At 52.1% G+C, this 26558-nt stretch overlaps 1 protein-coding gene across 1 annotated transcript in view; it reads right to left on the reverse strand.

Moving 5' to 3' along the window:
- The window catches only part of DLGAP4 (DLG associated protein 4), a 200636-nt gene that overhangs the window by 28108 nt on the left and 145970 nt on the right, over positions 1-26558 (reverse strand). Inside the window, 1 exon segment of the mRNA XM_036824561.1 lies at positions 1644-2005. Coding sequence (XP_036680456.1) covers positions 1644-2005 — 362 coding nt within the window.

Genomic DNA, 26558 nt, shown 5'->3' on the forward strand with positions numbered 1-26558 from the left:
GGGTGTCCTTGGAAATTGGAGACTCTCGTCTCCTGGCTTCACAGAGGCCAGGGAGGCTTTCCCGGGCAGGGGCTGAGCACCAGGCTTCTCCTTGCCATGGGGGTGCAGCTGCACTTCTCCTTCAGCCAGAGCCAGCTCAGAGGATGCAGCATCACCGGGTCTCAAGAAGCTGCCTGGAGAGCATGGAGTTGGGGGGGAGGTGAGCCCGGGGGAGAAGCCTGGATGGGCCCAAGAGCCAGAATACTCAGCTCTGCGTGAACTTCTGAGTGAAAGGATCAGGGTGAGTCTAACTCTCTTTCAGGTCTTCTGGAAAGATAAGAACATCCGGTTTGGCCAAGGAGAGGGTGGGGCTGCCCAAACAAAGACCCTGAGACTAGACTATTTTCTGTATTCCTTAGAATCTCTCCTGAGAGCTGTACAGGACAGGGGCTGGACCCCTTATGAAGGAGCCCAGAAAACAGAATAGTCTCCTGGCTGACTTTCTTCTTGTATATGTGCCAAAATTTTTCCTCTCCAAGAGGCAAGTGCAAGAAATCGGCCAGTGAGCCGTCTCTGGTCCATTCTGCCCCCCTTTGAGTCCCATGTTCCTTCTGTAATTTTGGTGCTTTGTCATCTACTTGGCCATGCCCAACTGTGCAGGGGTGGCTGGGGAAACGGAGATCCTGTCCAATCTAAGCCACAATGCTCACCACCTGGACCTCCTTGATCGCCCTCTGGGTTCGGAGGGGCTCTGCCTCCCCCAAGCTCTTAGCTCACTGTAGCTGTCCTCCCTCCCTGCCCTGAATGTGCTCCACTGTAGTCTGGATTTAGAGCAACTCTTGAAAGCTGCAAGGCAGGGCCCAAGTTTCCCCCGCTCAGCTAACAGCAGACAGATTACTGATGTCAGGTGCATGCAGGAGGTGCAATGAAGCAGTGGAGGGGAAGCTGGCGCACCCTGCCCTGCTGTGTGCCCTGGCCATGGGCGCACAGTGAGCCTGGCTTCCTGAAGGGTCTGCTGGCTTTGGCCACTTGGTCCCAGGGAATTATCTGCCTGGATCCTTTCTCACAGAGGAATGCATTGGGACCGACATCCCACTTCTCAATCTGACATGGGCCTGGCACCTCAAGCAACCTACCTGTCCCCAAGGCCCGAGAGGGCTCTGGGCAAAGTTCCCCTTGAGCAACACCCAAGGCTCCAGGGCCCTGAGTCCTGGGCCCCTGGCCCTCGGCGTCTACGCTCCACGCTGCTCCCACCGCCAGGCGGGGCTGTGGCCTCCGCACCAGAGCTGACCTTGGATCAGAGAACTGTTAGGCCAGTCCCGCCTCCCACGCTCGGCTGCCAGGGCAAAGGGTGGAGTGAACAGACAGACAGTGGACAGGCAAACAGTGGACAGGAGATGGCTGGCTGAGTGTAACTACATTCACTGGGACAACCCATCGCTGGAGCAGGGACACCTGCCCACAGCTGCAGAGCCTGCAGCGTGTTTGGGCGAACGTGAGGAAGACGTGGCTATGGGTGGAATTTGGTCTGGCCACTTGGGGCCGACCCCCCAAAATAGACAAACCACCTTTGCCAGGAGACCTAGTGGGCCTCCACCAGATGTAATTACACGCAGGCAGGTGCACGGCGTGGGCCGAGGACAGAGTGCGAAAGGGGCCCCTACTTGTATTCCTATAGATGACAGTTTCCTTTTGGGAATGGCCTCAGGGTGGGATTCGGAGCTGGTCAGCGTCCCTTGTTCGCTCTTCAAAGCTGCATGTTTTGGGGGTGGCTCAGGGGCCTCGGGGGCTGGGGTGACTCCGCCCCGTGTCACACTGGGCGGTCGGGTACTGCTGTCCAGGCTGTCCGACGAGTTGCTCAGGCCGGACTGGCTCGTCACTTCGCTCTTGTGGTCCTGGCTGTCCAGGTAGGTGTCCTGGGCAGACTCGGTGCTGCTCTGGACCGTGACGGAGATGAACGGCTTCGATGTGGTGCGTGGAGGGACCGGTGGCGGGGTCTTCTTATACGCCACTAGGCATGATGAACCTGCAGATGGGTGAGAGGAGGGCAGGGGAGAAGGTGAGGCCCCAGCCCTCTCGAGCCCCTTTCGGGGCTGAGGCCCTACCTGACCCGACCCTAGCTCTGGCCTCGGTGAGGATTTCTGGAGCAGGAGAATGGGGGTCAGACACAGCATTGACCAAGACAGACAGACACAGGCCCTGCCCACCTTCATGCTGAGCCAAGGCCAAGTCTAGTGGGGGAGGCCCACATGGACCAAACACACCCTCCACCTGAGTCCCACACAAAGGTCTTATCCATCCGGGGCATGGGCTGGATGGTGACAGCAGAGTGACGGTCAGGACAGCTAAGGAATGGTTAATCTCACTTGTCCTCAAGCTCACCGAGAGACCTACCACTCCCCTGCCCAGGTCTTTTCCTCCTACCCTACCTTCCCTCCACCCCTGTTTCCTCTGCCTGGATGCCCTCTCCCTGTCTGGTCAGAGACCAACACATCTTTCAGGGCTCAGATGTCCTTCCCCACATCCTGCCATTCCCACCCCACCCCTCACCTTGTTATATGAAAACCCCACACACCAGTCTACCTCCCCTAAGACTCCATCACGCCCGGTCAGACTCTCTGTTCTCCACCAAGATTCAGGGAACCAGGACCCGCCACGGGTGGGAGTTGGTGTCTCAGAGTCCCGTTCTGAATCTGGCCCAGGGCTGGCCCACAGCTGGCTTCATAAATGCTGAACTTTTTGTTCTGAAACAGGAGGTGCTTTTCAAACAGCAGTAGCTACTTGCTGTGAGGGGCTGGGTCACATCCAGCGGCTTTTCTCAGCATCTTAACTCCAACTGCCCTTTCCCCAGTGAGGACTGAAACGAGCCTCTCCCCAGGTGAGGCCCGGGCCGGAAGGGGAGCCAGAGGAGTGGCTTTAAGCCTTGCCTTCAAGGGACTGCCAATCACGGTGATGGTGATGGCTTAATGGAAACCCTCAAAATGAGGCCCAGTGCCACAGGGGCAGTGACAAGGCACAGCAGAATCCATTCATCTGCTCCCGTGAGATGTCACTACACAAACATCAGAATGACCAAAATAAAAACTGGTGACAACACCAAATGTTGGCGAGGATATGGAAAAATGGAATCACTCATTCACAGCTGGTGGGAATATACAATGATACAACCATGGAAAACTAAACGTGCAATTACCATACAACCCAACAAGTGCACCTTGGGCATTTATCCCATAGAAATGATAACACATTCACAAAAAACTTATACAGGAATGTTCATGGCAGCTTTATTTGATATAGGCCAAGAGTGGAAACAAGCTCACCGAGAGACCTACCACTCAATGGGTGAATGGCTGTGGTGCACCCAGACCACGGAACCCCACTCAGAAACAAAAAGAAATGAACCACTGATACAAGCAACTACTTGGATGAATCTCAAGTGAATTACGCTGAGGGAAAAAGCAATCTCAAAAAGTTACAAACCACATGATTCTACTTATAAAGCATTCTTGAAATGACCTAATTATAGAGATGGGAACAGATTAGTGGTTGGTGGGGAGACCAGGGGGACAGAGTGATGGGGAGGCTGGAGGGACTTGGTTATACAAGGGCGACAGGGAGGACCCCAGTGTGTACAAAGTGATGGGAGTCCTATATCTTGACTGTGGTGGTGGATTCATGAACCTACACATGCAATGAAACTGCATCAAACTAAATACACCACAGGTGATACAAGTGAAAATAGTGAAATCTGAGTAAGATTGGTGGGTTGTACCTATGTCAATATTCGGGTTATGATAATTAAACTACAGTTTTGCAAGATTTTACCATTGAGGGAAACTGGATAAAGGGTACACAGGATCCCTCTGTATTATTTCCTACAACTGTATGTAAATTATATACAATTACCTAACAATAAAAAAATGTAATATAAAAAAGCCCATCCATCTGTCTGTTCACCTGATAGACGTGTATTAAGCCAGGCCCTGTACTGGGGTCCAGGAAAGCTGGAGCCCCCATCAGCAGAGAAACAGCCATGACACAAGTGCTTCAACAGCAATAGAGGCCACAGCAGAAAAGCCCAGGAGCTGGGAGCCGTGTCTTGTGCTTGACCTAGTCTAGGTGACTAAGTGCTCTGGGAGCTCAGAGCCAAGAGCACTGTTCCTCCTCTGTTCAAAATTTCCCAGTTCTGCTCAGGGATCCCCCCAGACAGACACACCCACAGTCTCTGACTCCCCAACCCAAGAAGGGTGGTGCAGGGGCAGGAGGGGGGGCTTCAGTCTGCGGGAACACCCTCCAGGGCCCTGCCCTGTGGAAGGGGACAGGCCTACTCTGGAAGATGAGCTCCTGTGTTCAGCTGGTTGTGAGGCACAGGCTGACAGCCGGAAGCTGGGCCGCTTACTGAGCTGTGCTCAGCAGCTTTATGACTTTGTAATTTACACCTCACGGTGACTCTGTGAGGTGGGGATATGATTATGCCCACTTTCCAGATGTGGCACACGAGGCTCAGAAAGTTAGATAACTTGCCCAGAGTTGCCAGCAGCAAGTGGCAACCACAGCTGCACAGCCCACCACACTCCACTCCCCAGGCCTCAGGCTCCCCCCGCTTGCTGGGCTGGGGCTGCAAGTGTCTGAGGCTTTCACTGACCACTGTGCCCCTCAGCATCCTGCTGGACTCTGGAGCCAGTGTGCAGGGGCACACCCAAGCTGAGACCTGACTGCTGGAGTAGGAGGGGCCTAGACTAAAGGCAGAGGCCTGGCTTCCGGGCCCCGACAATGCCTCACCGAAGTCCCTGTCCCCCAGTGAACTTTTTAGTACCTTTATCTGTTCAGTGGGGGTGGAGGAGTTCTAACAGCACACCGTATTCACATAGCTCTTGACTAACTCAAAGCATTTTCCCATTTATGCTCTCATTTAAGGGTAAGTATGGAGGCTGCCCTCACTGTGACTGAAAGGGAGACTCCTGCTAGGAATCCCTCCATCCCCATTGCCTGAAATTCTACCATTTGAGAGTCATTCCTTTGGTAGTGAGGATCCAAAAGCCAGAAGGCAGCAGAGAACCAGACAAGCCTGAGTTCAGACCCCAGCTCTGTCATATACCAGTTGTGTGCCCACAGGGAGTGATTACAAAGGCTACATCACAGAGGTCAAGGCTCAGACAGCCCAGTGCTGGCATGGCTCTGACTAGTTTCTGGTACAGAGGGAGACAGGCCTGGAGGACAGGGGGTGAGCCAAAATTTTACCACTCCCCAGCCACTGGTGGGGAGGCTGGACTGGTTCTCTGACCAGCCAGGGGCAGTCTCCCCCAAGAGCTGGACACATAGAGCAGCCCATTGAAGGCCATGACCACCAGAGCCCAGCAGAGACACAACTCATTGGGGATTTCAGGATTTGTTTGTTTGGTTGGCCTAAATATCCCAAGGAAGCTTCAGTGGAGTCTTCTGCCCCAGATTAGAAAAGTGAAGCCCTAATCTCAAAATGTTTAAGGGGGGGAATATGCCCCTAACGGGGGTGGCAGTGAGCATGAGGACCCGGAACTGGGCTCTAAGCCTGGCGGAGGCCGTGTGACCCCAGTCAGGGTCCTTGTTCCCACCTGTGGTGGGGCTAACCCTGGCCTGGAGGAGTCAGTCTGTGCAGGGACCTACCCCACCCAGGAGATAATGGGACTGTCCAAGGGCCTGGACAGAGGACTGACCCTCCAGCCTCTCTCTCAGGGTTGTGTAGGCCAGAGTCCTGCTGACGCAGCCACTCATTAGAGAGAAAGTGAACTAGAGGGAGGCCAGGCCAGATGGCCTGTGAAAGAAGAAAAAGTGAACTCATCTTGGATTCTCTATGTCTCCTGGGGCACAGGTGACAGCCAGACAAGTGGTGTGACTAATGGAGAGGATCTCAGGGCATCTCTCAGCTGTGAGCACTGTCCCCCCCAGGGCAGGGGGATGGGGCCCGACTCTACAGGACAGCTCTCATTTCACAGGCGTGAAATGCCAAGAAATATAGGCCAACCCCCCCGCCCCCAGCCCCTTCCAACACAGCGATCCAGCCAGTCTGTGTTCCTCACGCCCACCACACTTCCTCCCACCTCGGGGCCTTTACGTAAGCTGTTCTTTCTGCCTGGAAGGCTTCTCTCAGCACCTCACATGTTTCAAGTGTCACTTCCTCTAGGAGGCCTTCCCTGACTGCTCCCTACTCTCCCATCACCCAGGATCTCCATCAGAGCGCCCATCACATTTGTCATCAGCTCAGCGAGGCATTTACTTGCTGATGGTTACAGGCCTGAGGCGGCTGGGGGCTCTGTCTGTCTTGGCACAGCAGGTCGTGTCCCGGGCCCAGGGTAATATCTCAAGCATAGAAAGCTCTCCATAAATATTTGTTGAATAAGAAGAAGAACCTCATCATCGCTACAAAAACCCCTCGGTTGCCAAAAATCAAGATTTAGCCATAGTGAAGGCTCCCAGCACTTCAGAACCCAAGGTTCTAGTCCCATCTCAAATCTGGAGCCCTTCCTGCTTGGTCCCACCCACCCATCCCTACAGCCTCACCTCCCACCCTCCCACCCGCTCAGCATGCCCCTTCCAGCTTCACAGAACCCACACACCCTTCCCAAACACACCACACTCTTCAGGCGCCAAAGCCTTTGCACATGCACCGTTCCTGCCAGAACCCCTCTGCGCATCCTTCATGCCACCCGTCCTCCGGCCAGTCCCTCCACTCTCAGCCCTTCCTGGCCCAGGCAGAGTCTGACCCTCTCCTCTGGAGCACTCAGGGCTGTGGCCAGGTCTCCGACTGAGCATGTGTCCCATGCGGGTCAGCAGCCGGTCCCCAGTCCAGAGGGTGCACAACCATCATTTGCCAACTAAACCTTAGAAGGAAGCAAGTGCCCCCGAGACCCAAGATGTTGGCCCGGCCAGGATGTAACTGCGGTCCTCCCTGCCCTGGGGAGACATTCTATGTGCCACAATTTACACCAAAATGGCATATGGGTCCAACTCTTTGTCCATTCACTCTTGGAAAACTTTCAGATTTGCCCAGGAAGCTTGGGGGTGAACATCACTCCAGGGTGACTGTCTCCTCCAGCTGGTCCTCGTGCATATTTTTAAAGATCCTGAGTGAAACATCGCTGAGACACAGCATCGTCTGCACACTGCACAGCTGTGCCCGGGGGCCGCGTGCTTCCCTGCCCTCACCTTGGCCATGCCGGCCCCTCACGCCAAGGCTCAGACAGAAGCTGGCTGTGTGATGCCACCTGCCCCCGGCCCCAGACATCCAGCCCAGCCTCCCTGCCCCACTGTGCACAAGTCCTTGCTTCTTCTAAGTAGAAGCTCCCTTTGTCTCATTTCCGCCTTCTGCCCTAGATTTTATCCTGCAAACTCTATTTTTCAGGTCAGAATGAATTTGTTTCCACATCTTGTTTTTTTAATGTCAAGGTGTACAAGATGGCCAATCAGAGCTTCAAGTGCTCAGAGTACTGGCTGTGGCTCCATTTCCGCAGCAGCCCCAGCATGCTAGCCTCCTGCAAGTGCCTTGGAGGCCCAGCCCAGTCCTCACGTCTGCTGGCTCCCAAGGGCCCGAGCTTGGCAGGGGTGCTGAAGGAGAAGTGGCCTAAACAGTGTAGGAGCCATGGCCGTAGTAGGCTTTACATAAGAGGCAGCGGACCCATGCAAGACCCCACGTGAATGGAGCTGGCCTCAGAGCCAGAGTCCTCTGCTGGCTCTGCCCGGCTTGTCGGAGGAAGGGCTGAGAGCCTATAAGATTCCTCCTTCTCTCACCCGACAAGTAACCTGTCAAACCACGCAGCTAAATTGGGGAGCTAACTTGTGTGCTACGGTTAAAGCAGAACTCACGGCTCCCGCCCACCTAGCCTCAAATTCCTCCCTCCTTCCCTGTTTCTTCCCCCAAAGCAGGGGAAGCTGGGAGAGAATTCTAAGCAGCTAAGTCAGGATCGGGGACAGACTGACCTCTTAGAGCCACTTTCCTGCTGACGGCCCATGTGCCCTCTACTTTCCCCCTATGCCAGCCTGGAAGCCACCTCCCTCACTGTACCTTAAGAGTAACAACATCAAACTTCAATTTCAAATGCCAGCAAGACAGACTGGCAGCACCTCTTACCCCAGCATCCTCCTGGGGCTCCTCCCCACTGCCCACAACCAGGGGCTCCCTACCTGCCTCCCCATCCTTCCCTTCTCCCCCCACCTTGAGCCAGCCTCCCCTAGACGCCGCACACCGCTGCTCCCTGGCCCCTCACCCTCCCATTTTGCCTTTCCTGTCCCTCTTCCACCCTGGCCAATGGGCCACTTGAGGAATCCAATCACGCCACTGCTTTGAAACCTTCCAATGGTGCCACCACCCACCCAGTGGAAGTAGAACAAGCCCTTCAGTGGGGGCACTCAGGGCTTCCAGAATCTGTACCTGCCTCGGACCCCAAAGTCCATAGGAGCCAAGAGGTTACAAAGATGTCTGGGAAAGACAAAGCCACAAAGCTCAGGGAGTCCGGCCACACCCTTGGAGCCCTGCCCAGAAGGGGTGCACTCAGGATGCCCTCCTGTTGGTATCAGTGCCAAAGTTAACAGTGCTACTGAGCAAGCACTCCATCTACACTCAGTCCTCATTCTTCATGATTCTGTATCTGCGAATTTGCCTACTTGCTAAGACTCATACTCGTGGGGCTTTTTTTGCGGCCACTTGCAGACATGAGCAGAACCTGAAAATCTGAGTTTCCCAACACACAGGTTCCCAGCTGAGGCTGAACAAAGCAACACTGCCTTCTTGTTTCAGCTCATACTGTAAACAAGCACCCTTTTCCTGGTCTATTTAGTGCTGTGCTTTCACATTTTTGTGTGTTTTTTTGTTGGTGGTGCTTTCTCTGCTTGAAATGGCCCCCAAGTATAGTGCTGAAGTGTTGTCCAGTGTTCCTAAGTGCAAGAAGGTTGTGATGTGCCTTATGGAGAAAACACGTGTGTCAGATAAGCTTTGCTCAGGCTTGAGTTACGGTGCTGTCGGCCTAGATCAGTGTTAATAAATCAACAATATTAAATAAGGTATCTTTAACAGAAACCTTGGTGGTTTGTGCTGGTAGCGGGTGGAAACGCAGGGACTCTGCATTTCCCATAGGAGCAATGGTTCAGTATTCGATAATTCAGTGTTTGTGAGACATTATGGATGTAAGCACCGTGAATAACGAGAATGGATTGTACTTTGGCCAAATGAACCCTCAGAACAGATATGTGAGGTAGGTTTGTCATTGCCCTGTTTTCCAGGTGAGACTCAGAGAGGTGGGGAGACTCGCCCAAGCTCACCTTCTAGCCAGGCAGTGTTGGGGCCAGGGCTTGAACCCAGGCTGCCTGAAGCCTGACCCCTACCCTATGCCCCGCCCACTGTGCCAACTCCGTAAGGGTCATGTAGAGGCAACAGCCTTGAACATGTCAACTGTTTCACCCAGAAAATGGGGTGTGACTCCCAATGTGCTCTGAGTAGAATTCAAAGACATGGCAGACATGAAGACGTTTGTAATCCTGGGGTGGCCCCTATGATTCCAGTTACCACGGTTTCTCGATGAAGGAGAGAGTGATCACCTTCTGGGGGACAGCTGGGGACCTTTCTGGAAGACATGAAGGTTGACTGGGTCTGGAAGGATGGGCCCGAGTCACTGAGGGGCAAGGAAATGCAGGGCTTTCAGGTGGAGGGATGCTCCGAGCAAAGGAGCGGGGCAGCACAGCCCAAGGCATGGGAAGACACATTTGAGCAGGGCATGGCTCGGCAAAGTGGCATTTAGGTAATTTAGCTGGTGAAGGGAAGCCAGGGAGGCCTGAGAGAGAGCTGCCTCCTCTCGGACAGGGTCCGTGGCTTCCTGGGGCTGCTTGGACACTGGGAACGGTGGTATCTTCTTCCTGCCCACAGCATCCCTCACAAAGTCCCTCCAAACTGGCCTGCAGTCAGAGGATTTACAGCACGCAGATCTGACTGCAGCTGGAAGGGCATATCGCCTCCTATCTCAATAGCCCGGCACACCAGGCAGCTCTGCGTGAGATGCCAAGGCCATCTCAAGCTGAGTGTGTCCAGAATGAATCTGAGCCTCTCCTCCCCGCCGTCGGCCTTGCTCTCCTAGAGAGGGGACCCCCATGCACTCCATTACACACTCCAGAAGCCTGGGGAGTCCTGCCCCCTGCTTCCCAGGCCTCCCCCATCTATAAGGCTTTGCCCCTCCCCCACAAAAGCGCATGTCACAGAGCTGGGCTTCTCTCTACCCCACCACCCTGGTCTAGGTTTCCACTTTCTACCCTCTGGCCTCCCTGCTTTGTCGGTGACCCAACTCACCCACAATCACTCTCCAGAAAGCAGCCTGAGGAGTTTTTTAAAAGTACAAATTGGATTAATGCTTCCCTTTTCTAAAGCTTTTCAAAGGCTCCCCACTCCATGAAGTTGCCCACCTTGGCCTACTACAGGCACTGTCCCCTTCTCCAGCCTCAGTTCCTGCACTTTCCCCTTGTTGATTCCATTCCAGTCACACTGCTATTCCTCAAACACTCCAAGCATGCGCCGACCTCAGGGCCTGTGAACCTGCTGTTCCCTGTCTGAGATGATCCCCACCCCCACCTCTGCACACCTACTCCTTCCCATCCTGCTCTCATCTCCGCTTCCCACGCAGGTCTCGGCTCAGGGGTCATGTCCTCAATGAGGGCCTCCCAGACCACCCTGTCTAAAGTTGCTGTTCTTCCTTTGACGATCCTGTTTATTTCATCGAGCACTGATCAACTTACTGGTTCACTTGTCTTTTGTCTCTCTCCCCTACCAGACAGAGATCCTGAGTATCTAATATAGATTCCTGAGGGTGGGGACCCTGAATACCTTATAGAATTAAGATGCTTTCCCAGCACCAGGCCTGATACATGGCTGGGCTCAGTAAGTATTTATTGAATGAATGAACAACCCCCTATTTGACAGTTGGGTAGACTGAAGCTCAGGGAAGACTGATTTACTCCTGACTCTGAGTCGGAATCTAACGGCCAGTGCGAGTGCTTTGAAAAGCTCCCTTCAGGTCAGCCCCCAACACACACACACACACACACACACACACACATACACACACACTATAGGAGCACAATCTGGTGGGAGGTAAAGCTTGGAGCAGCTCTGCTTGAAGTTCGGCAATGAAGCTGTGGGAACGAGAGCTCAATAAACCCTAAGCACTGGGCATCAGAAACAGTTTGAAAAATAACCATTTCTGAAAGGTGGCAGAGAAAGAAAGTAAGCAGTGCTTCCGGCAACATCTTCCAGGCAAGGCATATCATATGTACAGATTTAAAAGAATCATGACTGAGTGAGTCCTGGGCCAGGTACTACTTTATTCCAGACACAGGCCTGGGAGGGGAGATAATCATCACTGATGTTTTATAGATGAGAGAACAGGCTTTTAGCTTTTAACAGTGGCCGCGCTCTGTGAGGCTGTGGTCGACTGTGTACCTTGCACAGGGTCTAATCCTTTCTGGGCCTTAGTTTCCCCAGCTAAGTGGGTTGGCCTTGAATGGGCGTCACGAGTTTAAACGTCTACAGGAGACCATGCATTTAACCCCTCTGGCCCACAGCTGTCATGTGGAGACCTGGGTGAGAGAAGCCAGAAATCTGGACTTAAAAATAAGTAAATAAAACCTCTAAATTTAAAAGTGGAGTTAGTTAATTCTTTTAAAAATGGAGTTAGTTAATTCTAAGTTTTAAAGAACACTGGGCAGGTACATGCCTGCCTGCTAACGTGGCCCATGGCACACAGGTTTGTGACTGCTGGAACAGCTGTCCTCAGACCTCCTTGCTCCTTCTGGAGCTCCAGCCCCTCTCCCCCTGCTCCCCAGGAAGCCGGTCCACAAGAACCTCCCCCTTGGAAAGGCAGGAGACCCTTGGGAACCTTGAAATCGAGGCAGCAGGAGGCCCTTCTGGGGGTGTCTCAGGTCTGTTGGGCAAAAGCAGAGAAGCCCCTTCTGGTCGGCAGGGCAGTTCTGCTTGCAGGCTCTTGGCACCAGGGCGCAGGTGGCAGGAGAGCCCCATCCAGAGCACAGATGGCCGCCCCCCTTCATGGGCCTGGAGCAGAGCTGCCTGAGAGGGACCAGCTTGGTTGCTGGGACAACACCCTTCGCCCCCTCCAGAGAAAGCTGCTCCTTAGAAGCCCTGTCCACACACCAGTTGGGGTCAAAGGTATGAGGTGGTTCTGTCCTGACACGTTCCGGCCAGAGGTGCTGGAGGATGGGGTTAAGCAATGCCCTCCAGATGGACCCACAGTTCAGGTCAGCTGATTCTCTGAGGACGGGAAGCTGCCGGTCAGGAGACTTCACAAGCTCCCGGGCATCTCCCCTGACTGAGGGCTGGCCGTGAACTGGCCTAGCATGAAAAGCTCTAACTGTATTGGCTCATCAACTCTTCACCAGGCCTATCGCTCCCACTTCAAAGAGGAAAAAAGTGAGGCCCAGAGAGAAGTAAACAGCCCCAGGTCACACAGCCAGGATTTGAGCCCAGGCTTTCTGATTCCAGAGCCAGCACTTGTAGCTGCTGCTTCACCACGCTGACCAGGGCTGGAGTTAGGTGCACTTAGCAGGGCCTGGCTGAGATTCTGGCCAGGCCAGTTGCCCAGTCAGGACCCTAATCTTGGGTCCTCACACAGGGCTTGGCGATGGCGACATCCTCTGAGGGGGTTAGACGGTGGCTGCCTCTGGCTCTGCTGGCCATGGGGTCAGAGGCCTGGTGCCCCTGGACCAGAACCCCAGCACGTGGAAGAAAAAGGCGGCCCGCCCTGCCTGTGATCACTGCCACCCACCGCCCTCCCTCAGGCCCCTTCTCTTCTGGATGTGCAGTCCTGGACACTCTGACCCTCCACCAGAAACACCAGAACCCCTGACGTGGTTTCCCAGTCACTCAGGACTTCCCCAGCTTGGCTAAATCTCACTACAGCCTCAAGGCAGAGCCCAAAGAGGTGAGGCCACTTGTCCCAGGTCACACAGCTGGCTGATGGGGTACTGGGACTCGAATGAGGATGTGAAACCTCCAAATTCTAGGGTCCGAGGAGATAGTAATTCCAGTGACTTTCAAACCAGGTTCTGGGGGCCCTCAAGAGGGCCTGGGGAGGCTTTTGGACTCCCACCCCCTGCCAGGGCCCTCAGAGCACCTCCATTTTCTTTTTTTCCTCCATATGGTATTTTGGGATCCACCAGACTAATTCAACCTCCTCATAGTACAAATGAGGAAACTGAGGATCAGAAAGGCAAATGTACTCCCTGAGGATCAGGTGGCAGAGCAGGGACCTTGCCTGGGGCTCTGAGTGTGGGTGTGTTCCCTCTGCCCCCCTGACTCCCAGCCTGAAGACCACCAGCTCCAGGCATTCAGGGAGGCACCCACCTGTGGCTGAGCCCCACCTCCTCCAGCCCCTGACCAGGGGACCCCAGACGGCATGCTGTTTCTCAAAAAACATTTCCACGAATACTGTGACCGTATCCAGTAAGCAACCTGTCAGGCAACATTCACCCCTCGCCGCCCGTTCTGTGCTGGAATCTGCTGCAAATGTCCTTTTATTTATCCCCAGAGACCTGCTGGCAGAGTTGACTCTGCCGGCAGCTCTGCTGAGGCCCCTGCCCCACCCCTCAGGATACCTGATTACCACCACCTCTGGGAGTCCAAGCTTGAAAGAGACGCCAGCTTCCAAGCAGCAGTTACTGAATCATGATTTTCTCGTACATTAAAGCTATAAACACTAGTAGGGAGTGCTGACGAGGAGAAGATGGCCAGAGTTACAGGGCTGCTATGGTGGTTCCAATCCAACACAAAAACTTGACGTGTACAGCCCCTGTCTGGCCTGGTGGAGGAGTCGGGGGGTGGAGAATCCAAGATTTGGCTTTTCAAATACTATTTGACTTTTCAAATACTGGCTCTAGCACGTGGACCTTGTTGTGGTCTTTCCAAAGCCCTAAGGTCCCAGGAGCCCAGCCTGGGAAGTACTACTTAGAAGAGCGAGCCTCAAAAACCACCCTCACTTCTGGAGGACTGATGTCAAACCCTAGTAATGGGTCACAAAAGCCTGGCTTTTTACAAGCTGTCACAGGGGCCCACATCCAGTGTGCAAAGCCAGACACTGCCAGGCCCCGTGCACCTCGATTGCTGGCCTCTTTCATTGTTCTGAATGACCAAGCGGATCCCAGAATAGAAAGACGGTGTTAACAGGCTCATTCACTGTGCCTGCAGTGACAGGTGGCATATCGGGTGTCAGAACCCGGAGCCAAGAACCCTGGGCGGCCAAGAGATGGTTTGAAATGAACAGAGCAGAAGTGAATGGGGAAAACCGTGAGTTCAGCTCAGGTCAGCCCAGGCCAGGCCGCCTTCCCTAGTGCCAGGCCTGGGGACAGGGACAAGGGCCCAGTCCTCAGAGCTTATGTTAAGATTTTGAGTTCAGGATCCCAACTTGGACAATTACACAAGAAAACAGACATGTGGGAAAATGTCTTAGCGACTCTAGTTGATCACAGACACGGTCTGAGGCTATGCTGACAGAGGAGGTGCAGGACCAGGGAGGGGGCAGCCCCACTGAACTCTGGATAATGTTGTGGGTACTGTTGGCGATTCTGGACAAGGGACACTGCCAAACTGGAGCCCGATGAGAAGGGGGCAATGGCACAGGGAGAAGTCTCTAATCCATCCTCCCATTATGACAAGTAGGCCACGCACTGGGCTCTGGGTGGGCACTAGGGACCCAGTGTTAGTAGTCCTCAGACCTCAAGAAACTCACAATAAAGTAAAACTCCACCGCCTGGGCGTAGCCGCACGGACTACTGCAGGAGAAAGCCTGGGGCTGACTGAACAAGAGTGCTGTGACTGATTGGTGACGTCTGTCACAGATTTGCCACAGAAGGGGTGTGACACACGTGCGCCACGAGCCGTGCCTAGTCTAACACAAGGGAGGAGGTGCTTAGAGAGACTGGAGTAGTAGCCTGGAGAAGAGGGGATTCAGAAGGGCGTGGCTACTGTCTTCAAATACCTACGAGACTGTCACATACATTGTCCATGTGGTCCAGGTCATTACAGCACAACCAGAGGGGGGACAGGAAGGTGGCGGTTAAGGGGGAGGTTTTGCCTCATTATAAGGAGGCAGTTTCTAAGGGGCAGAGCTGCCTAGGAGGCGATCAGCCAGGCTAGACACGGGCACGATGGATGCAGGGAGGGACTCAAGCCCCCGCAGGGGACCTTTAAGATTCCTTCTAGGCCTGAGATGTTTGCTCTTTTTTTGCCTTCCTACTTCACGCTCAGTAATGGAGGTGACATCAGACATCATTTATGTGTGTGTGACATTCACAGTTCAATTTCTTTTTTTTTTTGCCTCCAGAGAATTGTTACCAACTAGCAGAGGAGAGGGAGGAGAAGGTTCAGACAGCCTAGCTACAGGGGAAACGACGGGGGGACTAACTCTAAGGTCTAAGGCAGCACAGTCAGGGCTTAACACACCTTCCTCTGGACAGTCGGGCAGCACAGAGCTCCTACCTGAGATGATAAACCCATCCTCCGAACAAAAGGCCAGCCGACACTGGCTGGCTACCCTTGCCCCCCCCCCGCCCCCGCCATACCTGCTGCTGAGTTACAGAAGTGGCCTGTAGGTCAGGAGGCCCTGAGTGTGAGCACTGTTCCTGCACTCACTCACTGTATGACTAAGGCTCCCCGGGCCTCACTCTCACCCATCTGTAAGATGGGAACAATACTGGCTCGCCCTGTTCACTGCCCTAGGGCTGCTGTGAGACTCTCTTGGGAAGACAGGCGGGAAAGGGCTTGGCAGGTGAGGAACTATCATTACAATCACTTGAGGGGCCCAAATATCTGAGCAACGGGTCCACAGAGCGGCTGCCTGATTCTAGGCCTTCCAAGGACTCCACGTGCCAGAATCTGGGGGTTTCTGGCCTGGGGCAGGTCAGGAAAGTTCAGTGCCCTGAGGACCGCAGCCGACCCCCACCCCATGCCACATCTGTATCACTATTCTAATATTTTAGGGTAGTGACCTCTGGTGTCCCTGCCTTGCCAAGCACCCTTCTAACTTCTCTCTGCCACCCTCTTCACGCCAACGCCCCATGTTCCCAGCGTCCGGGGTCTTTGCAAGGCTGCTCCCTGCCTGCAAAGCCCCTCCTCCTCCCTAATCCCACCGCCTCTTCCGGGTCTCCGTTCCAGCATCACTCCCTCCAAGCCTTCCCTGACTGTCCTTCCGCACCCGCCAGGCACCCCTCACTGGGTCACGCCCCAGGTTTAGAGGTGCCACAGGCCCCTGCCGTCACACTGTTTTACAGGCCTGTTTACTTTTCTCCTTCTCCGTTTAGACCCTGAGTCCCCTGAAGGCAGGGACTGCAAGGTTCCCATGCCTGTGGCACCCAGAAGGGGTGCCCAGGCAAATGCCTGCTGCCACTTACGAGGTGGGATCCTGTCTCTGACTTCACCCCAAAAGTGAGACAGGCCTGCAGGGCCTTCCCCCGGAAGACTTGAGAATGCAGCAGTAGGGAAGTCTATGAGTGGCGACTTGGCGAGCAAAAGACAGAGGTGCTGGGACAAGCTGGGACTGCAGGCCTCCCCCTCACGCCTCCATACCCTCCGTACTCGAGTTTTCTACCAACCACCTCTAAAAGCACAACATGGTGACATTTGGGAAGATCTTTTTAAATGAAGACCTCCCCAAGGGAAAGTCACCAGCACCCCGCAACTGTAAGGACTCGCTGAGTATTAGCGACTAATCGTCATAGTTACCGGCGTTTATTGCCTGCTCAGGCATCGCTGGCTACTGCCCTGGCCCAGTCACTGTCTGAGGTCCTTATATTTGATCCCCACAAGGAGATGTTTTCACCATCGCCCCTTGTGCTGCTGAGGAAATGGAGGCTCAGAGAGTTTGAGGCATTTGTTCAGCGTCACACGGTAAGTGTTCTATCTGCTAAGTGAGTGCAAACCTTCCAGGTTTCAGTCTCCAGAACCCAACCTGCACAGCATCTGGTCTCACAACAAAAATACAAGTTGGCTGACAAGGAGGCTGACACACACATTCCTACAAAGCTTAGAAATCACTGTAGAAAGACAAATTTGGTATCTCCCTTCTGCTGGCAGACTCTGACTAGAATACACTTTTACAAAGACCTCAAGCCCAAGCCAGCATCCCAAAGAGCATCTGAAGAAAGCGGACTTTACCTTGACAACTTCTAACCCTCTGGGAGCTGCTCTGCCCTGATGTTTTTACAAGCATACTAATCACTTCCCCAGGCTTCGGGCTGTCCTACCAGGCCCTTTTCCTCTCTCACAAAGAGACCTGTGACATCACTTGCCCCTCAAATGGTCCCTTCCCCTCCTAGGACTGACACCCATCTGTAAAAGTTGGGCACTGCACTAGGTTGTGGATGGCACAGGTTCCAACAGGTGTGCTACTTCTGGTTAATTGGTAGTACCTGCCTGTGTTAAGAAGGATCCTGAAGCTGTGTCCAGGCTCCACGCAGCCACCACGGGCACTGGAACCAATGCTGCCTCTGTGGGAAAAGCCCTCCTGGGAGATGAGCAGCCTTTTAAAAACTCTGCTGGAACACAGCCACATAAAGCTGAGAGTTGCAGTGTGCATTAACTTGGAGAGTTAACCAAGAGTTCATTATTTACAGATGAAACCTACTCTCCCTTTCAAATATACCTCCTTAAAATGGACTAATGAATGAGTTACCTGGAGTAGTGAAATTCATATAGACAGAAAGTAGAAGGGTGGTTTCCAGGGGGTGGGGGAGGAGGGAATGGGAAGTTGTTTAGTAGGTACAGAGTTTCAGTTTTGCAAGATGAAAAGAGTTCTGGAGATGGAGGGTGGTGATAGTTGTAAAACAATGCGAGTGTACTTAATACCACTGAACTGCACACTTAAAAATAGTATAAGTGGTGATTTTTTTTTGGCCGTGCCATGCAACACACGGGATCTTACTTCCCCAACCAGGGATCGAACCCTGCAGTGGAAAGCGGATTCTTTACTACTGGACAACCAGGGAAGTCCATGTGGTAAATTTTTATGTGCACTTTAACACAGTTTTTTAAAAAATGGGCTAGTGCGGAGTCTACTGCGGAACTCTCTACAAACGAGCCCCAGCTATCAAACCGATTTTTCACCCCAAATCCAGGAGTCACAAAATAAAATACTGAAAGCTACTTTAAGCATGAATTTTTTGATTTCTGGTTTGACTTAAATCTATTTGTGAGCAGGGGCTGATTTATAATCTGCTACAATCTCTTTCCTGAGATTCAGGGAATAGAAATAAAAGAAAAAGAAAGAATTCAAATAGAAAATCAAAAAGACTGGAGGTCTACAAGAGTAGAAATAGATGTGTTAGTATCAGAACCTTGGAAAGGAGTTGGATGGGAGATTGTGTGGAGGTTAAAAAAATTACAACTTAAAAAAGAACTATAAATATATCGTATAACATTATAGAAAACAGTTAAAAAGTGATTTTAATCCCACTGCCCTAACACAATTACTGTTACATCATTCTATACCCAAACTTTTAAACTGTGATCATTTTGGAATGGCAATTTGACTAAAAAGAAATAGCAACTTCTGCTTTGGCCTTCTTAAACAAAAGCAGTTGGTAGAACAGAAAGAGTAGTGAATCAGGACTTCAAATCTTGATTAAGCTGTGTGACCCTGGACAAGTCACTTTACCTCTCTGTTTCATCATTTCTAAAAACAGCAATAATAACTGCAACCCGCCTCCCTCAGCAACAGAAGCAACAGGGCTTTGTGAATTGTGAAGTAGTATGTGAAAGGGCATTAGCAATAAGTAGGGAGTGCTGAAGAAGCCTTTTCTTGATGACTAATGATCAGTATGAAAACCTGATAATGACGATGATAATAACAATAATGATGACGATGTAAGTATTCAGAAGCTCTGATGTTAATTTTAAAACAAAAATCACTTGTAATACTTTCGTCATCACACCTCTGGGTGAGCAAAGCTGTTGGCCTCAGACCTACCCAGGCTCGCCAAGCCCAGCCAGGCCCTGCCTGACCTTGCAGACCCTTCCAGACATAACCCAAACCTCTCCCAGTTCCCTAAATACACCAAACACTTCATACCCCAGGGTCTTGCCCCCTGCTGTTCCCAGTCTGCCTTAACTGCCTCCTTCCCATCCCCCACCCCACCTTCCCTGAGATGCCTTCCCCATCTTCTCTGAATAAGTCCCTCTCGGCAACTATGTTTCCTTCAGGACTCATCCCAATTAGACAGTATGCTGTGTGTCTGTACCTACTTGAATGGGGTCTCCAAGCTGGATGAGGTCTCCAAGCTCCATGAGGAAAGAGACCAGGTTTGTCTTGTTCCCTCTCCTCCCCTGGCTCAGCACCTGGGATGAATGGCTGATTGTTTGGGAAGAGAAGTGGAGGTGGGGTGGGGAGGAGCTGGCTGGGATGAACCCAAGTCCTCTTCCCCTGGACCGTTCCCACACACTGCTGCGTGCACCCCCTTTGAGAAGACTGCTGGGGCAGCAGCAGCAGTGGCAGCCCTGCCTTTATAGGTGCTGTCAGACAAGCCCCGCTCCCCCTACCCCACAGGCAAACACCTCCTGACTGCTACCATGCTCTGTGCAGGGCCAACAGGCACGTCATGAAGCGTGGGAAGCTTGGGAAGGCAAGAAAGTTCCAGGAGAGCCTTGAACTATTACTGTATTCACAACACACTCAAGAGCGGACCCTTCATTGCAGTCCCCAGAAGGATACTGCCCAACGGAGTGATGACCCTGCCGAGATAAACCCTGACTCTGAGTGCCTGGTGGACTCTGACGGCCCTGGGCAGGCTTCTCTAGCCTGATCTCAGCTCCCCAGGCCCCGGGACAACCAGCCCCTGCCTCCCCTCCCCTCCCCAGGGAAGCCTCCCCTAAAAACCTCCATCTACTTGGAGCCTACCCAGCTTTTGAGGTCCTGAAGGTCACCTCATCTCTAAAGCCTGCCTTGATTCGCTGCATCTTCCCCATCAGAGCCCCACACTCAACAAAGAGCCATCGAATGATTAACTCCTCTCCAAATACCAAGTGCACCTGCACCTTTCCAGACATGGGACATGCACAGTCTTTAAATATTTCAAGTCTTCTGTCTCCCCTTGGATATCAAGAAGAGCAGGGGCGAACATTTCTTAAGTGCTTCCTCTGTGCCCGGCACTGTCCTAAGTGCTTTACACACACACATTCTCTCTCTTGTCCTCGCGCAGTGACTCAGGTAATATCATCACCTCTATTTTGCAGGTGAAGAAACGGAGGCCCAGAGAGGTTAAGCAACTTGCCAAAGCCTCACAGCTCCAGGTGGCAGCTCAGGATCTGAACCCCAGCAGCATGACTCCAGGGCTATGCTCTTAACTACAGGGCTGCCCGACCATTGGTGTGTGGGCTTCCGTACACAGTCGGGCTTTCTAAGTGCCAGGTTCTGCCACCCAGGGGAGCAGCGTGGCTAGGTGTGGGTCATCAGTGCAGTCACTCAGCCACAACTTCCAGATCACCTACTGTGTGTTCAGCGTGTGCCGTCAGGGAGTGGACTTGAAAGAACACAGCTCTGTGCCTGGGGACCTTGGGATTATGCAGAGCAGAGGAGAGGAAGACGAAAATCCTATTCGTTGAAGCAACAAAATTGCTACCATTATCTGCTTTGGCAAGGCTGAGAATTTCCTTAGAAAAAGCACAGAGAATCAGGAACTTGAGACCCCAGCTAGTTAGGCAACGGCTAATCTTTGAAGTACAAAGGCGAACCAAACGTGTGTTATGATTTTGGTCTCACCGGGGGACCAAAATCTATTTGGCTGAACAGCAGAGCTAGAAGGAGCTAGAGCTCCTGCCAAGAAACAAATAGGGATTGAGATCCAGAGCCAGGAAGGGGCTTGTCGGAGGCCACCTATCAACTGGAGAAGCACGGCTCCGGTTCCCCTACGCCCTGTGCTCTCCAAGTCCCTGGGACTGCAACCAGGACAGAAGGCTTTCAGGCCATCTGCGTCCTTAAGAAGAAACCGCCGGGGGTGAGGTAAGTACCTACATGACCGAAAGTTTAAAAGTTTTCTCAGTGGAGACAGGACATTAGCTCTTACCTTCAGGGACAGTGGAACTGTTCTGTGAAAGCTGGATTCGGGAAGCCAGGGTTGATGTCCCAGGCCAACACAGGCCCACCTCCAGCCCAGCCCTGCCCCAGAAGGACGGGAGTTTCAAAGGCAGTAGCTCCCCACCTGGGGCCACACCCAGGTGAGGCTGACTTTACCGGGGAACCCGTGGAACTGGCCGTCTCCCACACAGGGGCAGGCCGGGCCAGAAGGCCACCGCCTGTCTGCAGCCTGGCGCCTCTCCCCGCGGGATCCCACCTGGCCCCCACCCCAGCCAGGCCTCCAGAACAAGGGTGGGAGCCGGTGGGGAAGAGGCCTCCTCCTCTCCTAGTGAGGCCTAGTGAGGTCCCCTGGGGCCCACCCCAGCCTGGGCTGGGTCTGAAGCGGCTGCTTCCTGCTTTACCTTTTTCTTTCACTTTGGTTTTTAACCCCAAAGTGAAACTAAAGACTGGGACGATGTGGGAAAGATGGTGAGAGTTAAGGCCTGAACCCCTGGCTTCTCATCCCAGTGAGGCTGCTGACTCGCTGGGAAACGTGGGAGGAGGCCCTCAACCCCCTGCCTCGGTCTCTCCGTTGATAAAACAGGAGGGAGGAACTCAGCTAGTGCTTTAAAGTGTCATTTTAAATTAGAAAAATGACGGAACGTCCCCTTCCTCATCCCTGCCACCACTGAGGACTAAAAAGGAGCCGCAGAAATGACCAGAGGGGGACCCAAAAGGGCCTTCCTGTTGGCTTGGAGGAGGAGGCAAACTCTGGCCGCTGTGTGGAGACCTTCCTGGTCTCTCTGACTACCTTTCCCCAACCTGTCAACAACTCCTTTATCCTGAGCAGCCCCTGGGGCAGAGCAAATTCAGGAAGACCCCAGGGACGAGCTTGACCTGGTCTTAGCACAGCAAGAGGAGCCACCAACAGCTGCCTGAAAACTCCCCGCCTGAGGGCCGACCAGGCCATCTGCTAAGACCCAGGACTAAGACAGCATCCCACCCGGGACTGGTCCAAACTTCACTCTCTGCTGACCCCAGGGTGCCTGGCACAGTCTAGCTAAGACCACTGTAATCTGTTTTACGGTGTTTTCCCACTGGCTGGTTTACCAAATCTCCCCTCTAGGCTGGTGACATGAGAGAGGCAGGGATGAGCCTCCCCACCTCTCAGATGAGGAAAACTGAGGCTCGGAAAGGCACAGGGACATTGTGGCCAAGCCAGCACTGGATTCAGGAGCTCAGTAAATATTTGCTGGATGAATGAGCTCAATGGCCCAGCCGTTGCCAAGCAGGTGCGGCACACACCAAAGAAGCACAGGAAGGAGGACACAGTGTATGTGTGTGTGTGGGGGGAGGCATCCCTCCCTGGAGACCAAGTCACAAACAGGTCCCCAGGTACCTGTAACAGAATCCCCTCCCCCCAGTCCTGGCTCCACTCCTGATGTCCCTCCAGCCCATTTCTTCCCTTCATTCCTCACTTCCTCCCATCTGCACCCTACTCTAGAGTGATCTCATTGGCTGAGGGCTTCTGAGCGAAGACTGGCCAGCCTCCTTCCCCTCTCTCAGCTGGATTAGAACTGTCAGTACTTAACCAAGGAAAGGAACTTGAATCCAGGGGTGGGGGCAAGGTGCTTTTAAAAATATATACACCTTGGGCTTCCCTGGTGGCACAGTGGTTAAGAATCTGCCTGCCGGGCTTCCCTGGTGGCGCAGTGGTTGAGAGTCTGCCTGCCAGTGCACGGGACGCGGGTTCGAGCCCTGGTCTGGGAGGATCCCACATGCCGCGGAGCAACTAGGCCTGTGTGCCACAATTACTGAGCCTGCGTGTCTGGAGCCTGTGCTCCGCAACAGGAGAGGCCGCGATAGTGAGAGGCCCACGCACCAGGATGAAGAGTGGCCCCCGCTTGCCGCAACTAGAGAAAGCCCTCGCACAGAAACGGAGACCCAACACAGCCATAAATAAATAAATAAATAAATAAAATTAAAATACCTTTACCTTAAAAAAAAGAATCCGCCTGCCAATACAGGGGACACGGGTTCGAGCCCTGGCCCGGGGAAGATCCCACATGCCACGGAGCAACTAAGCCCGTGCGCCACAACTACTGAGCCTGCGCTCTAGAGCTCGTGAGCCAAAACTACTGAGCCCGTGTGCCACAACTACTAAAGCCCGTACGCCTAGAGCCTGTGCTCTGCAACAAGAGAAGCCACTGCAATGAGAAGCCCACGCACTGCAACGAAGAGTAGTCCCCGCTCGCCACAACTAGAGAAAAGCCCTTGTGCAGCAATGAAGACCCAATGCAGCCAAAAATAAATAAATAAATACAATTTTTTAAAAATTAAAAAAAAAAATTCAGTAGCCCTGAAAAAAAAAATATACACCTTATTTTTGACAAAGGAGGCAAGAATATACAATGGAGAAAACACAGCCTCTTCAATAAGTGGTGCTGGGAAAACTGGACAGCTACATGTAAAAGAATGAAATTAGAACACTCCCTAACACCATACACAAAAATAAACTCAAAATGGATTAAAGACCTAAATGTAAGGCCAGACACTATTAAATTCTTAGAGGAAAACATAGGCAGAACACTCCATGACATAAATCACAGCAAGATCCTTTTTGACCCACCTCCTAGAGAAATGGAAATAAAAACAAAAATAAACAAATGGGACCTAATGAAACATAAAAGCTTTTGCACAGCAAAGGAAACCACAAACAAGACAAAACGACAGCCCTCAGAATGGGAGAAAATATTTGCAAATGAAGCAACTGACAAAGGATTAATCTCCAAAATTTACAAGCAGCTCATGCAGCTCAATATCAAAAGACCAACCCAATCCAAAAATGGGCAGAAGACCTAAATAGACATTTCTCCAAAGAAGATATACAGATTGCCAAGAAACACATGAAAGGATGCTCAATGTCACTAATCATTAGAGAAATGCAAATCAAAACTACAATGAGGTATCACCTCACACCAGTCAGAATGGCCATCATCAAAAAATCTACAAACAATAAATGCTGGAGAGGGTGTGGAGAAAAGGGAACCCTCTTGCACTGTTGGTGGGAATGTAAACTGATACAGCCACTATGGAGAACAGTATGGAGGTTCCTTAAAAAACTAAAAATACAACTACCATATGACCCAGCAATCCCACTACTGGGCATATACCCTGAGAAAACCATAATTCAAAAAGAGTCATGTACCACAATGTTCACTGCAGCTCTATTTACAATAGCCAGGACATGGAAGCAACCTAAGTGTCCATTGACACATGAATGGATAAAGAAGATGTGGCACATATATACAATGGAATATTACTCAGCCATAAAAAGAAACGAAATTGAGTTATTTGTAGTGAGGTGGATGGATCTAAAGTCTGTCATACAGAGTGAAGTAAGTCAGAAAGAGAAAAACAAATACCGTATGCTAACACATATATATGGAATCTAAAAAAAAAAAAAAAATGGTTCTTCAGAACCTAGGGGCAGGACAGGAATAAAGACGCAGACGTAGAGAATGGACTTGAGGACACAGGGAGGGGGAAGGGTAAGCTGGGACAAAGTGAGAGAGTGGCGTGGACACATATACACTACCAAATGTAAAATAGCTAGCTAGTGGGAAGCAGCTGCATAGCACAGGGAGATCAGCTCCGTGCTTTGTGACCACCTAGAGGGGTGGGATAGGGAGGGTGGGAGGGAGGGAGATGCAAGAGGGAAGAGATATGGGGATATATGTATATGTATAGCTGATTCACTTTGTTATAAAGCAGAAACTAACACACCATTGTAAAGCAATTATACTCCAATAAAGATGTTAAAAAAATATATATAGATTTTCAGAATGCAAAAGAAGGTAACAAACTTTTAGGTGCACAGATTCTTCAAAAGAGCAATTTCACTTGCAGGAAGGAATGGCTCCCACAGTGATGCTTGCCCACATGTATACAGCCAGGTGGGGAAGGGTGCTGGCTGCAGCGCTGCTCGTAGCAGCAAGGCTGGGAACGACCTAAATATCCCTGAGCAGAGGACTGGACAAACAACGGGTGGTCCATCCGTCAATGGACTGCCACACAGCCATGCGTGCGCCCATAGGGAATACCGACAACAGAGACAGCCTTGTGTGAAGAAGACAAGTACAGAACAGCAGGCAGTAGGTAATAAAAAGGGATGTACTGACACAGCTGCCTGTGTATGCAGAGTATTTCTGGAAGGAAACATCAAGACTGTTCACAGTCATTATCTAGGAGCCTAGGTGGGAGAGAGACTAATTTTTCACTGGACCCTTTTTTTCCCTACAAAGTTTGAAATGTTTAACCACATACATGTATTGCTTTCTCAATAAAAGCATAATTTTTGCACATAAAAAATAACTCCAGCAAAATGTACCCAAAGAAGCTTCCCTCTAGGTCTCAGGCATTGGACTCCCTGGGGACAGGGCCCAGACACCTGGATTTTGAAGTCTCCTCAAGGGCTGCTGGTCTAGCCTTGCAGAACAGGTGGTCAGCCTCTGACAGTAGATGGAGGCAGCCTGGACACCACAGGCCTCTGGGTAGGGCAGAAAGTAGCAGGGAAGACTCAGGAAAACCTGGCCTTACGGCATAAGAAGGATTTCAAGAGGGCTTTGAATGCTCAGTAGGTACAGCTGAGAGGAGAGGGTTCCTACAGGAAGGACTGGGGAAATTAAGTCAGGCTGGTAAGACAGGGGAAGGGGAAGAATAATGTCTCTCTCAATATGGGATCCTGTCCCCCCCAATACTTGGTTCCCACTCATGGGAATTGAGGGGGCTGGGAGAGTCCTTTCCAGACTGATAACCTAAGATATGCCTTTATTTCATCTCATTTAATATTAAAGGAGGCAAGGAGGGTCCCCAGCTTAGCACATGCCCACAGGGCTCCACACCTGTGCAGACTGTAATCAAATATTTGGAGGCTGCAGAAAATTCAGGCCAGGATCTTAGGTACAGCAGCCCTTGGGCGACTTCCTCCCCCCTGGGGAGGAGCAGATGGCCTTCTGTAGAGATGCCCTTCCTCACCTTCTCGTTAATAATTAAGTCATTACCGAAGACCTCTTCTGCCACTTCTGAAGTTCAGTTTGCAGAGACTTGTTGCCTTGGCTTGCTTTACCATGATGCTCCAGGCTGAAGGCTCACAGGCTACAACAGTCTAGATCTAAGCCTCAGGCCCAAACTCCAGGGGTCTGCAGTGGAAAGAGCCCGGGGTGGGGGGTGGGGTGTCAGGAGCGCTAGGGTGGATCCTGGCTAGACCCTGATGATTCTGTGGACTCTGGGAGGTCAGAAGCTAAGTCTCTAAGACGGCTCCGCTTGCCACTGTATCCTCAGGGCCAGCTCATCGCCTGGCACACAGCAGGCACTTAATAAATATTTGTTGAATAAGTGAACAACAGCTCAGCCAGTGAAGCCCAGAGTGACCGTGGGCAAGTCACTTTCTGGAAAATGACGATGACAAGAATAGCAATGACCTCTTAGGGTTGTATAAGAACCTACCAA

This window comes from Balaenoptera musculus, chromosome 15 (genome assembly GCF_009873245.2).
Source record: "Balaenoptera musculus isolate JJ_BM4_2016_0621 chromosome 15, mBalMus1.pri.v3, whole genome shotgun sequence".
In the NCBI taxonomy this organism is placed as follows: Eukaryota; Metazoa; Chordata; class Mammalia; order Artiodactyla; family Balaenopteridae; genus Balaenoptera; species Balaenoptera musculus.